A 13,708-nucleotide genomic window follows, 5' to 3' on the forward strand; every position below is an offset into this window, starting at 1 on the left:
CAAGGAGCTCTTGGACAAACTCAAACACAAAAAGGAGGCCTACAGAGGGTGGAAGCAAGGACAGGTAGCCTGGGAGGAATACAGAGAAATTGTCTGAGCAGCCAGGGATGAGGTGAGGAAAGCTAAAGCCCTGATAGAATTAAATCTTGCCAGGGACATCAAGGGCAACAAGAAAAGATTCTATAGGTACGTTGGGGATAAAAGGAAGACAAGGGAAAATGTGGGCCTTCTCTGGAATGAAACGGGAGACCCGGTTACCCGGGACACAGAGAAGGCTGAGGTACTCAATGACATTTTGCCTCGGTCTTCATTGGCAAGTGCTCAAGCCTCACTGCCCAAGCCGCAGAAGGCAAAGGCAGGGACTGGGAGAATGAAGAGCCGCCTACTGTAGGAGAAGATCAGGTTCAAGACTGTCTAAGGAACATGAAGGTGCAGAAGTCCATGAGACCCAATGAGATCCATCCGCGGGTCCTGAAGGAACTGGTGGATGAAGTTGCTAAGCCACTCTCCATCGTATTTGAGAAGTCGTGGCGGTGTGGTGAAGTTCCCACTGACTGGAAAAGGGGAAACATAACCCCCATTTTGAAAAAGGGAAAAAAGGAAGACCCGGGGAACTCCAGACCAGTCAGTCTCACCTCTGTGCCTGGGAAGATCATGGAACAGATCCTCCCGGAAGCTCTGCTAAGGCACATGGAGGACAGGGAGGTGATTTGAGACAGCCAGCATGGCTTCACCAAGGGCAAGTCCTGCCTGACTAACCTAGTGGCCTTCTATGATGGAGTAACTACATCAGTAGACACAAGAAGGGCTACAGATGGCATCTATCTGGACCTCTGTAAGGCCTTTGACACAGTCCCCCACAACAACCTTCTCTCTAAACTGGCGAGGTATGGATTTGATGGGTGGGCTGTCCAGTGGGTGAGGAATTGGTTAGATAGTCACATCCAGAGGGTAATGGTCAACAGCTCAATGTCCAGATGGAGATTGGTGACAAGTGGCGTCCTGCAGGGGTCTGTACTGGGACAGGTACTGTTTAATATCTTCATCAATGACATAGACAGTGGGATTGAGTGCGCCCTCAGCAAGTTTGCAGATGACACCAAGCTGAGTGGTGTGGTCGACACGCCAGAGGGATGGGATGCCATCCAGAGGGACCTGGACAAGCTCGAGAAGTGGGTCCGTGTTAAACCTCATGAGGTTTAACAAGGCCAAGTGCAAGGTCCTGCCCCTGGGTCGGGGCAACCCCCAGTATCACTACAGGCTGGGGGATGAAGGGATTGAGAGCAGCCCTGCTGAGAAGGACTTGGGGGTACTGGTGGATGAAAAGCTGGACATGAGCCAGCAATGTGCGCTCGCAGCCCAGAAGGCCAAGTGTATCCTGGGCTGCATCACAAGAAGCGTGGCCAGCACGTCGAGGGAGGTGATTCTGCCCCTCTGCTCTGCTCTGGTGAGACCCCATCTGGAGCACTGCGTCCAGCTCTGGAGCCCTCAGCATAAGAAAGACACGGACCTGTTGGAGCGGGTCCAGAAGAAGGCCATGAAAATGATCAGGGTGATGGAACACCTCTGCTATGAAGACAGGCTGAGAGAGTTGGGGTTGTTCAGCCTGGAGAAGAGAAGGCTCCGGGGAGACCTTATTGCAGCCTATCAGTACTTCAAGGGCGCTTATAAAAAAGATGGCAGCATACTTTTTAGCAGGGCCTGTTGCGACAGGACAAGGGGGAATGGTTTTAAACTAAAGGGGGGTAGATTGAGACTAGATAGAAGGAATAATTTTTTTACGCTGAGGGTGGTGAAACACTGGCCCAGGTTGCCCAGAGAGGTGGTGGATGCCCCATCCCTGGAAACATTCCAGGTCAGGTTGGACGGGGCTCTGAGCAACCTGATGTAGTTGAAGATGTCCCTGCCCACGGCAGGGGGGTTGGCCTAGATGACCTTTAGAGGTCCCTTCCAACCCAAACTATTCTATGATTCTATGATTCTATAATCTCTTTGGTAAAACATGCCAGACAGTACAAAGGGTTTTTTTTCTTTTTTTTTTGTTCCCCCCCCCCCCCCCAAGATAACAAGCACTATCATTTTGTTTTGTTTTGGAGTGCTTTCATATACAGATCTACACATGTGGATGTTATGTTACATCTTTCAGAATCTCCTTCAGGTTTGTTTTATAGCTCTCCTGGCTGCTTATTGCAGAATGGATGGTGGGGCAGAATGAGACCTCACTTGTAGAATTCAGCATTGCCTGAACATTGAGTCAGCAATTAATTTAGAAGTTAATTTGTAGTCCTTCAAAAAAATAGATCGATGGTTTGGGAGTACACACAAACCCACATGTGCTAAATAGGATAGACTACTGATATTTGTGATCCTATTTTTTATGCAAACCGAAGGCAAACATTCTTAGAAATAAGTGTGACTCTTCCCTTGAGGACCTGAGCTGACATTGACAAAGGATGTTGGGATCTGGCTAAATGTGAGAGAGAAATTATTGACAGCACATGCTTGTTCTGTGTCCTTTTGAGGAGAGCATGTTTCCCCTCTCTGGTTTATTTAGCGCTGTTCTCGTGGATGGAATACAGAAGTGTCCTTAGAATATCATTAAGGTCAGGGCTATGTTAGAAGTTTTCAATGTGGATAAATCTTCACCCCACTAAGCGTGAGAGAGGAGGTTTACTTATTTTCTGTCTTGGCAAATACCTCAGTAATATTCATCCCATGGGGAAGCGGGCTGCTGGGATTTATGACTAGGTTGTTCCCATCTTGGTAACAATGTCTGGGTTTTACAACCTGACTTGCTCCCAGATTAATTTTAAAAATGTTGAAATTGTGGTCTTGTTAAAGTAAAAAATGGGAAATGTAAATTTCTAGTTTATCTGCAAAATCATATTTCCAACGGTTTCTGTGCTGGAGTTGGAATTTTAGATTTTTTCCAAACTCTCAGGACTTTGCAGTGACATTATTCACTTACTGAGTCAGGTTACATTACTCAAATAATCCTGCCATTTTAACCTAGTACTTTCTGTTAAGAAGTTTCCAAACTAACTTTTTCTAGTGAGAGTTAATCCTCCAGACCTTTAAGGTCCCAAACTCTTTAATTTCTCTCATTTTTTCATCTGCATGACTTGTTTATTGGCACTTCTCTGCTTTTTTGGTCATCTTTAGTTACTGCCATTTCTTTTTGCCATCACTGATTTTACTGATGACTAGTCTTAATTCTTTTTGTTCCAACATGGATGACATTAAATCCTGTATACTAATCTGTACAATGGATTTCTCCTTTGGAGAAAAAAAAAAAAAAGAAAAAAAAAGAAAAAAGAGGATTTATATGAAACAATTTAAATCTGTCTCCCTCTTGCTGCTGAATGTAGGGAGTGAATTGTTGCCAGACAGGAAAGGCTGCTGTTGATTAAAACCCAAGAAAGCCAGTTAGCTGGCAGGGAGACAGCATTTTTGGAACGATAGCTGGTTGTTGTACTCCCAGTTTCTGTGGAGCCAAAGGGATTTATGAGGAGCTGTTTTTCACTGTGAATTCCGCATAGTATGTGCAAACGTGGGAAACCAAAGGCAATCTGATTTTGCTAACTAACTCTGATGTCTGGCAAGTTCAGAGGTACTTCGTGATGGAGCTAACCTGGCAAGAAGGAACAGGAACATAGCTCCTAGGTATATTCCATTATGGAAGGTCTTTATTTCTGGCTATTTTTCTTTCTTCTATTTTTTCTTTTGTTTTGCTTACATATATCAGGGACTTTGAAACTTCACATTGCCAGGTTAAATTATTCAACAGATTCCTTGCTTCAGGTCAGACTGCTTTGTGCTCTGTGCTTTACAACTCACCCCTGTTTGTTTTTCCTTAAATACAGTAGTCGCATTTTTTCCTTCCTAACAACTCAGCAGCTGGTTTTAACTAATGCATATTTGCTAAACAATAATTTTAAGTGCTGTTACAACGTTATGAAAAGGATCTACACTCTGCAGCAGCAGATGGCTGTTTCATCCCAAGTACCTGGATATAAATGGAAAATCTGAAACAGCACTGTTCATATACAGCATTGAATTTCCTTTCTCATTCTTCCCTTCTCATCATAATATCCGGGGATCAGGAGGCAGACAGCCCAACTCATAGAATCATAGAATCATAGAATGGTTTGGGTTGGAAGGGACCTCTAAAGGTCATCTAGTCCAACCCCCCTGCCGTGGGCAGGGACATCTTCAACTAGATCAGCTTGCTCAGAGCCCCGTCCAACCTGACCTGGAATGTTTCCAGGGATGGGGCATCCACCACCTCTCTGGGCAACCTTTCTTAGACCAAATTGCCCACTTGTTTTATTCCAATAGAAATACTTGGGGGGGGCATCTGTAATTCAGTATATTGCAATAACCTCTATCTAACCAAATGTACGTGCAAAAACATGTTCATGAATTTTAAGCTGCGTTCACTTAAAGTGCTGTAAAAGAAGCAGAACAAAACAAAACAGACTGACTGAAGGGTAGAAAGAATTTTGTTTATGTTGCAAGTAACAGAAACCAAAGACTGATGTCACTGGCAATTTAGCCAGGAGAGACAAATGAGCATTCTGGGATTTTTTAGTATTATTATTTATTTGTGTAATTTTCCTTAATCATCTTTTACTAAGCAGTTAAATGAGAGCAGAACAACACATTAAAGTTAATTCCTAATTCTTCACATTTTGCTAAACTTTAGCTTTCTCCTTTCAAAGAATTTTGAAAAAAAAACCCAAAAACTCCCCCACCCAAAAAAATCACAACTAATTTCTCCTCATTTCCTGGCAATGATTTACTACCACAGTGCTCAAGTGCAATCTCAAGTTACTTAAACTTCATTGCTTTTACAAAATATTCTGCAGTATTTACAAGTTATGAATAATACCATACATAATTAAAGCTTCATTATGCTTGACAAGTGAATGAATGAAGTGAATTTTGTGATGCATTACCCAGTCCTTGGTTGGGGGTTTTGTTTTTTGTTTTATTATGATTTGTCACAGCATTTTAAACCTTTTGTTTCTCCTACTTCTTCAGTTATTCAGCAACTTGGTATATTCTAGAATTCACAATGGGACTCCCAGGCTTCATTGCAAATTATTGTGATTCTATTGCATTATATGATTAAATGTTATGCCACTTATATTCTCATAACAAACTTCAGTAGAAGGGCATGGATTCGTTTTGCACCATTTTCTAAATTTGCCAGTAGGGAAGCTGAGGTCTTTAAAAGTGGGGTGGAAGCAATCAGACCTTTTGGCATGATGGACTAGAGTTGCAACAGGACCCAAGCAGACGAAGGAATTACTGTGCAATTGGCCTCAGGAGAAGCAGATTCTTAGGAAATATTTTCAACGCTTCAGAAAGTATTCAGTGCTGGGTTCCCCAGTACAAGGATACATGGACATACTGTTGGTCAGACAGTCCGTGGAGTCTCCGTCTGTAGAGCTACACAAAACCAAGTGGACATGGCCCTGAGCAACCTTCTTTAACTGACTGCTTCAAGCAGGGGTGTTGGACAAAATAGTTTCCAGAGGTTCCTGCCAACCTCAGTGTTTCTGTGATTCTGGGATTTGTACAGCTTAACAAAATGCATCCTGTTTGAGTGTCTTTTTTTCTGCTCTGCTAGTGGTAGTGCATTCAGCAGTATCTATATTATTATGCCTATTATTGCTAGATTAATTCTTTTTATAAGAGCCAGTGTCATATTAAGTCAACATATGCTCACATTTGCTTTTGTATATGGTAAGTGTTCAGAAATGAGAGAAACAAACTCACTGGCAATTTGCTGTGTTTTAACTAAGAAAATTTCAGTGCTGAATCTAGTTACTTCTTTTTTTTTTTTTGTATACACTTGAAAATGTATAAATGAATCCATTCATCAAACAGGTCTTTCCGTATTGCCTTCCCAATAAGATTTCAAATTCAGTGAGGTTTTGGTCATATCTCCATCGGTTTACGAATAGTATTTTATCAGATGGATGCTATGCTAAAAGATGGCCTTTTTCTACGTAAAAATCCGCACTCTGGGATGAATGGCCTGCATAAAAAATAACTTTTTTAGAAAGAAAAGGGTTTGCTGCTGTTGTTTTTATTGTTTTTTTCTTTCTTAGTTCTCCACAATTCTGAAAAGCGACTGTATAATCTGATCATTCTACTTGTTTCTTACAGAAAGCTTGAGTCAACTGGCTGACTTAGATCCAGCAAACCATGGCTTTGTTTAAGGGGATTTTTGATTTACTATGGGAGCATTATAACTTTTTCTTTTAATTCTACACAGACGAGGTTTTCTGCTTTTGTTTTTTTCTTTGCAAAGCTTGACTGGGGAACATGCTTTTTATGCTTGGATATTACCCATTCAGCATTAATGGTAGACTTTCTGTCTTTTCAGAGTGACATGTTGGATGTGAACCAGATCATTAAAGACCTGGCCTCCATGGTGCATGAGCAAGGAGACGCAATAGGTAGGTATCACTGTTAATGTATGGGCTTTATTACCCTCCTGCACCATTCCAATATGATGTTGTGTGTTCCCTTATGAGCAGCTGTTTGTTGATGCTGTGATTATTTTTCCTGTGTTTTGGGCATTTTGTACATCCAGTGATGCTTTGATCTGACAAGCTGCCCTGTGCAATAGGGTTCTTATATTAAGGCTAGTTAGCTGGTATATTTGGCATAAAATAGAATTCTCGGTGAGATTAATCCATTCCCTTTTGACTGTAAAAAGGAAGCTGGAGAATATATAACATTAACTGGAAAGGGATCCAATTCTTCCTTTCTACCTGGAACTGTAATGAAAAAACAATAGTAGTAGCAATTATTGTTATGATTATCGATGGTGGTGGAGAAAATTAAGCAGTTTGCTTCCCTAAATGGGATTTTCTTTCCACATTGCAGGGTGTGCCTGATTAAATTTACAGTACCCAACATCATGATGTGCTCACATACATAGTCTGAACCTTCTGCCCATTAGTTGACCTCTTGCTCTCCAACCACCAATAGCTAGGAGTGTGGTGGAGAAAACTTGGGAAAAGAGATAAGAGTAACCCCTAGTATTATCTTTAAGAGCAGCCCATCACTGACAGCCACCACTTTTAGTGAATAGAGAGATAAGACACAGTAGATTTGCTCCTTTTAAATTTCCTCTGACCCTCGTCTTTGTCACTGCTGTCTTCTGATGCAGCTAAGAACAGACTTTTTTTTCTGTATCTCTCATTTTGTATATGTATGATAATGCTGTGCGGTGCTTCAGAAGCAACTGTCTACTTCCAAATTTGAGAGCTAACCACCCTAAAGGCATGTTGAGGGACCTAAACTCCAGAGAAGCAAGATTTGTGGAGGTATTTCTAACCTGCAGCACTCAGCTGGAGTTCTACTGGAGCTCCTGGGAGTTGGATCAAGTCCTAAGACAGCCATATGTAGATCATAAAAGAAGAAACTCTTCTCTGCTGTTTATTAATCACTCTGGATTTCTTTGCCAAGCTCATACCTTTGCAAGTTTCCATTAGCATAAGGTATCTCCTTCACACTGAAATGAGCTAGCTGCATCCCACTGAGAAACACCACTTGGGTTCACAGGTGCAGAAAAAAATCAAGATGATATCTAAACCCAACTTTTTATTATTTCTTCCTTTTTTTTTAAAATTTTATTTTATTTGTGCTTGTTTGGAAGCTCATTTTTGTACATGGATAACTTTGGAGCCTGATTCATCTCCTAAAAGCACATCAGATCTTAGTGCCTCGAGGGACATGACAACATACATAAGCTAGCGTCAAGATCCTTGTAACTCCTTTTCTTAAGGCAATATTTATTATTTTAAGCTGTTACCCATGCATAGAAGTGACCCCAGTATTAACATGCCTGCGAGAAACAGTTAGACTAAGTAGGATGTTTTGTCTTTGAGCCAGCATAAGGTTTTTGTTGCTTTTATATCTGACACGTTCTTTCTTCTTCCTGTTTCACTGCAGCAGATTTTTAATAGTTTCTTTAGGAGTATCTTTTCAGCCTGGCAGCCAGTCAAGGTACCTTCCCAACCAATTGCTGAAAGGTCCCACTGTTTATCTTTTGACATTCATATTACACAGAAGTAAGTGAGATTATGAATCAGAAGGCAAAGGGAGTCGAAAGCCCCACAGTGAAAATTCAAAAGCAATGATGTTAAGAGACAGTTCTCTTGGCACTTGTTTTATTTTTTTAATGCATTCCTCTTACATGCATGAAATGAAACCTCTGTGTGTGCTTGTTTAGAAAACACAGGGAAAATACATAACCATGGAATGTGAGATGCGCCACTCGGCAAAATGTTCCCAGGGCTGTAGAGCAAACTACTCTCTGGCTCACCTGAGCTGGGGAGAATTAATGGGAAGAGCTTGTCTGGTCTATGCACGGCACAAGCAGAGTAACCTGTACTTCTTACAAAAACCTAAAAGTAGTTTTGCTAACGTGTGGGCCAGTTCCTTAATGAACACATCCATAACATTCCTTAGGGCAGAAAGCAATTTCTGTCACGCAGGGAGGAAATAGATGAGGGCAATGTAGACTCGGGGCAGCATATCTCTATTATTTTTTGTCTTCCGCAAATAAGCTCCATGCCTCTGTTCCTAGTCAGGGCATCTCTTTGACATGAATATTTAACTAAGCATTACAGTATCAGTCAGTCCAAGCCCTCGAAGCCAAAACAAGCTAGTGGCCTAGGTTACCTTTGAACAATCAGGAAGAGTCTTTTCAACAGTGTCTTACAGGAGCTCTTGGCAAAAGCGTCCCTATGCAGCTCCATCACACAGGGTGCCGGTGAGGGGAAAGGGTGCGAGGAGGGGGTCACTAATAGGAGAAATCAATCATTGGCTGTGGAATTGGTGTTGGCAATATGTGGTTTTGGGTTCTATAACCATGGGACCCTGTTTGCGTCTGCTTTAGAGATATGGGATCCACCTCACTAGGCAGGGCAAAACTATTCCTGCCAATAGGATGGCTGACCTCATAAGGAGGGCTTTACACTAGGAATGATGAGGGAGGAACGGGGCGACCAGCAGTCCTGTGAGGAAGCAATGCTCAGGACTGCTGAATAGAGGGCATGGGGTGGTATGGCAGGAAGGGTTCACAAAGTCATCACAATGGGGCCTGGGCACGGTCACCTCTAGCACTTGCATGTAGGCAGTGAGGTGCTTACAAGGCACCGTTTCGGACAAACATCCCAAGCCCTCTCCAGGAACTCAACATGCTGGGGTGCATCTCTAAAGTGCCTGTACACTAATGCACACAGTATGGGGAATAAACATGAAGAGTTAGAAATCTGCGTGCAGTTGCAGGGGTATGATTTTGTTGGGATCATGGAGACATAGTGGGTTGGCTCCCATGAGGCTGGTGAGGGGTCTGGAGAACAAGTCTTCTGAGGAGCGGCTGAGGGAACTGGGGTTGTTTAGCCTGGAGAAAAGGAGGCTGAGGGGAGACCTCATCGCTCTCTACAACTCCCTGAGAGGAGGTTGTAGCGAGGTGGGTGTCGGTCTCTTCTCCCAAGTAACTAGCGATAGGACGAGAGGAAATGGCTTCAAGTTGCGCCAGGGGAGGTTTAGATTGGATGTGAGGAAAAACTTCTTTACTGAAAGAGTGGTGAAACATTGGACCAGGCTGCCCAGGGAAGTGGTGGAGTCCCCATCCCTGGAGGTATTTAAAAGGCGTGTCAGTGAGGCTCTTAGGGACATGGTTTAGTGGACGTGGTGGTGTTGGGTCGACGGTTGGACTCGATGATCTTAGAGGTCTTTTCCAACCTCAATGATTCTATGATTCTATGATTCTATGATGAGTGTTACATTGGAGAGATACAGGCTCTCCAGGAACGACAGGAAAAGAAGACGAAGAGGAACAGATGCCCTTTATGTAAGAGAGCAGCTGGAGTGGATGGGGCTCTGCCAAGGGATGGATGAGGAGCTGATGGAGAGTTTATGGGTTAGGATTAAAAAGAGGACAGGCAAAGCGGATGAGGCCGTCTACATCAGATGGGAACAGCCTCATGTCTGCAGGCTCTGGTCCTCATGGGGGACTTCAATCACCCCAATATCTGTTGGAGAGACAACACAGCAGGGCATAAATAATCCAGGAGGTTCTGGAGTGCATTGATGATAACTTTGGGGATCTGATGTACAAATGGCAAGATCTCAAGAGGGCTAGAAGAGGGCCATCTCCACTGCTAAACTTTACTTTCATGGTAGCAGAAGGGTTCTTCAGCCAAAGCATCCAAGGCAAGGATTAAGGACTTAGTACTGTGAGAAGTAAATTACATTGGGGGTGATTGCTAGAGCAGCAGTCACTCCTCTCCATGCTCATAGATGGCCACTCAACTGAACTACAAGTGCCTCAACAGCTTGAAACATTCCTGGTGTTTCATACTGAACATCGCTATTTTACGTGTGCAAACTTGTTCTTTCATTGGCCGTACTGGGATAAATAGGCATAGTTCCATGAGATCAATTTTATAACTGGTGTTAGGGAGAAGAGAAGCCTTAAATCCCCAATTCCTCTGAAGAAAGTGTCAACAACACAGCCGCCAGTATTTGCATTAGCACCTAATGAAGGCAAGTACATATTTGTCCACCTCTGCAGGCTTCTGTTTGTCTTGTAACAGAGAATAAAGATGGCCTGAATAATACAGTTATTGCTTCCCCCCGCCCCATGGTAAAAGAAACTGCTGTTCTGTTTTTGTTTTAGAAGAGCTGTCTCTCCATCCTACCTGTGTATGTAACCTTACTAGTTATGCCAAAATAACGTGCAAGATCTACATCCCTTACCTACACAACTTTCACCATTTATATCATTGTTTGCAGCTCTATCACATTTCTCAAAACCGCAGGGAAAGACCCATGTTGTTCTGAAAACATTTTACACTTTTAAAAGAGTCACATTTCTTCCTCTGTAGGACAGTTTCAGAACCAACCTTCTGCCAGTGTACCTGTAACCCCCCCAACTCCCTAAAATGGGAAGAAATTCCAAGATCACATACCGGCCACCTATTTTAAGATAACAGCAGCAGGGACACAGCAACTACTTTACCAGCCCTCGATCTCTTTGTCCAGACCAAATGTGTACAAATCTATGTTTGCACAGCAAATCCCACTTGCTGGAAGAAGACCCCACTGCGTCAAGCAAAAGGCTTCCTCAGACTTGCTTTTTCTTCCATTACTTACCCAGGCTTAGATCTTGGTGCTACTAACCTTTCACTTCACTCTTGAAGTCTGGGCATTTTATATTTGAAAATAATAGGGTGAAGAAACTTCATAACGTGATCTAAAGTGGATGCTCCCTCACTTTATGAACATCACTACATGGTATCTGTCAGGCTAGAGCCCATAGACCTGCCAAGATAAATATAAACATGGCAGCTGGTGCTTTCCTCCAGTCTCGGAAGAACTTCCTGATAGTGTCAATATATTCAGTCCTTGAGTAATGCTGGTGTTCACTGACACACTACATTGTCACTTATTACCTAATGATAATAATAATAAAACTCCTTCAAAGTAAACTATATTTGCATGAATGCAAATGTATTGCTTATTTTAGAAGCTTTTGAATGTGGGGAGGTTTTTTTTGCCTGTAAAATCAGCTCCATTTTGTTGCCTGTTTTATCACTGTTGCCTTTCTGACCTGAAGGCTGGTTTAACACATGGGCACTGTCAAGAGTCAAGAGGGTCCATCAGCACCCTTCCACACATGTCCTCCTCCAGTCTGACTGCCTGAATGGCTCAGCCAAGAGTCTGTTGTCAGATACGCTAATGCAAACCGAGCTGGGAAATCATTCAACTAGATCCTTAACTAAACTCTCCTGAGTTATGTGTCTCGGTTGGGACATCTGCAGAAAATGAACACGTCTTGAGAGTGGTCCCTGAATACCTGAATGTAACAGCTTTAATATCTATGTTCAGTTGAATGTGGCCTGCAAAGTCTCTCATTTGGTTAAATTTCCTAAGTGATCTCAGAGGAGGCTATTATGTGAATGGGTACATTTATGTTCTTATTGGTTCCTGATGAATTGGGAAATCTTCTCTCGGCTCCTTTGCTTTCAGCCACTTGTTGAGACACGGAGTTACATGTCAGTACAGAGCACAGACCATGCAGGAAGGGTACACTCGGGTATTTCTGAAGCAGTGAAAATCTATTCCACTTCCCATTCACTTCCCAAGAAACCCCCAATTTCTTTGTTCATCCTAGGTATATACCCTGTCATCAGTTTGTTGTTCTGTTATCTAAGTCTAATGAAGTTTTATTGTAAACCGCCCCAGCTGCCGAAATTGCATAGTATTACTACCCCTAATTGCCTTGTAGGCAACAATTTTAAGGTCACGGTGTTTTGTATACCACTGGCCTTGCTCTCCCTGTTTATCTGGACTGCAGCAGTGGTGGCCTTCCACTATCACTTTTCACACATCCTTGGCTTCGGACAGCACTGAGTAGTCTGTAAGGTGCTCAGTTTCATGTTAGGCATAGGTTGATGACCGCTGCTACAACTGAATTGTTGGGGTCAGGTGTGGGCTACCATGATCTCTGAGCAACTCATTTTATTTGAGATAATAGGCAGCACAAAAAATGAATGAGCTTTTGTGTTTCTTCCCTGTTTCTGCTCTCTGTGAGTGTGAGTTTCTGTGTCTTCCCTTGTTGTATGTGGACTTTTACCTTTAGCTCTACTGCTGACAGTGCTGGTAAGACAGCGCATGCTGGTTTATAGGGAAAAGAATAATGGGTGACTCTACACTTGCAAATTTACTAATACCTCAAGATTTGTCTGTTGTTCTGTGTTTGACCCTCATAATGTGATTGGGCTGGTATACTTGCAGTTAATGAGCCAGCTAATTTTGTACAAGAAACAAGGCTCTTCCTTTTGTGAGGTTTATTGCCACCAGTAGGATTCTTCTCACACCAATTTATCGGAGGTAATTTTTGGGAAGTTGAAACTGCCGTGCTCTCAATTTCTCGTAATGCTGCAATTGAGCAGTAAATGTCATAAAGGCAGAAGCTGCCCAGGCGTTTGGCTTATTTCTGCTGCGAGGTGTTATACTCTGCCACAGACAGACTGTGTTTGGGAGGTCATGGCTTGAGTAGTTTAAGTAAATCAAATAAGCTATGTAAAGCAAAAGAGGTCAAGCGAGTTGCAAATATCAGTGACTTTACTTTGTAGGTAAAATATATGATCTTTCCAGGACAGTAAGCAGAAATAAAGTATATTTATTTCTATGAATCAACACCCCCATCCTCCTCATTTATTCATGTGACAAACTCAGACTGACGCTTCTTCCATCAGTTGGCTGAGCTGTAGGACTCGATAGCGTATGCACGCAGCTGCGTGATGGAAGGTGAGTGTTGTGTTAATTGTAGACAAAAGTGGGCTTCTGAAAAATGCTGCATGCAAGTGAAATTAAGGTATTTATCCAAACTGTGTCAACTCATGAGCTGGATTTGGAGAAACAAATACAATTATTTTGATCTTTTCTTTCTTTTTTTGTAATTTTAAAGCAACATATTTTATTGCGGTTTGAAATAATATTTTTTTTAACTTGGATGTCTTATAGAATTAAAAAAAAAGTGTTGAGTTTACATCACAAGGAAAAAGAAAGAGCGTGCTAAAGACAAGTAGCTGGAATTTCCCAATCAAATCTATACTGAGTGCTGTTTTACTCTTTAAATTACTTTCAGAGATTATTTTGGAAAAAAAGA

General features: G+C 42.3%; 1 protein-coding gene across 8 annotated transcripts in view; it reads left to right on the forward strand.

Moving 5' to 3' along the window:
* TSNARE1 (t-SNARE domain containing 1) overlaps nucleotides 1–13,708 on the forward strand; it is a 530,096-nt gene that overhangs the window by 314,609 nt on the left and 201,779 nt on the right. For all 8 annotated transcript variants that reach the window (XM_076329011.1, XM_076329018.1, XM_076329017.1 and 5 more), the window contains one exon: nucleotides 6,398–6,470. In XM_076329011.1, coding sequence (XP_076185126.1) covers nucleotides 6,398–6,470 — 73 coding nt within the window. The remainder of the gene's footprint in view (nucleotides 1–6,397; nucleotides 6,471–13,708) is intronic.

The sequence above is a fragment of the Aptenodytes patagonicus genome, chromosome 2 (assembly GCF_965638725.1).
Source record: "Aptenodytes patagonicus chromosome 2, bAptPat1.pri.cur, whole genome shotgun sequence".
NCBI lineage: Eukaryota > Metazoa > Chordata > Aves > Sphenisciformes > Spheniscidae > Aptenodytes > Aptenodytes patagonicus.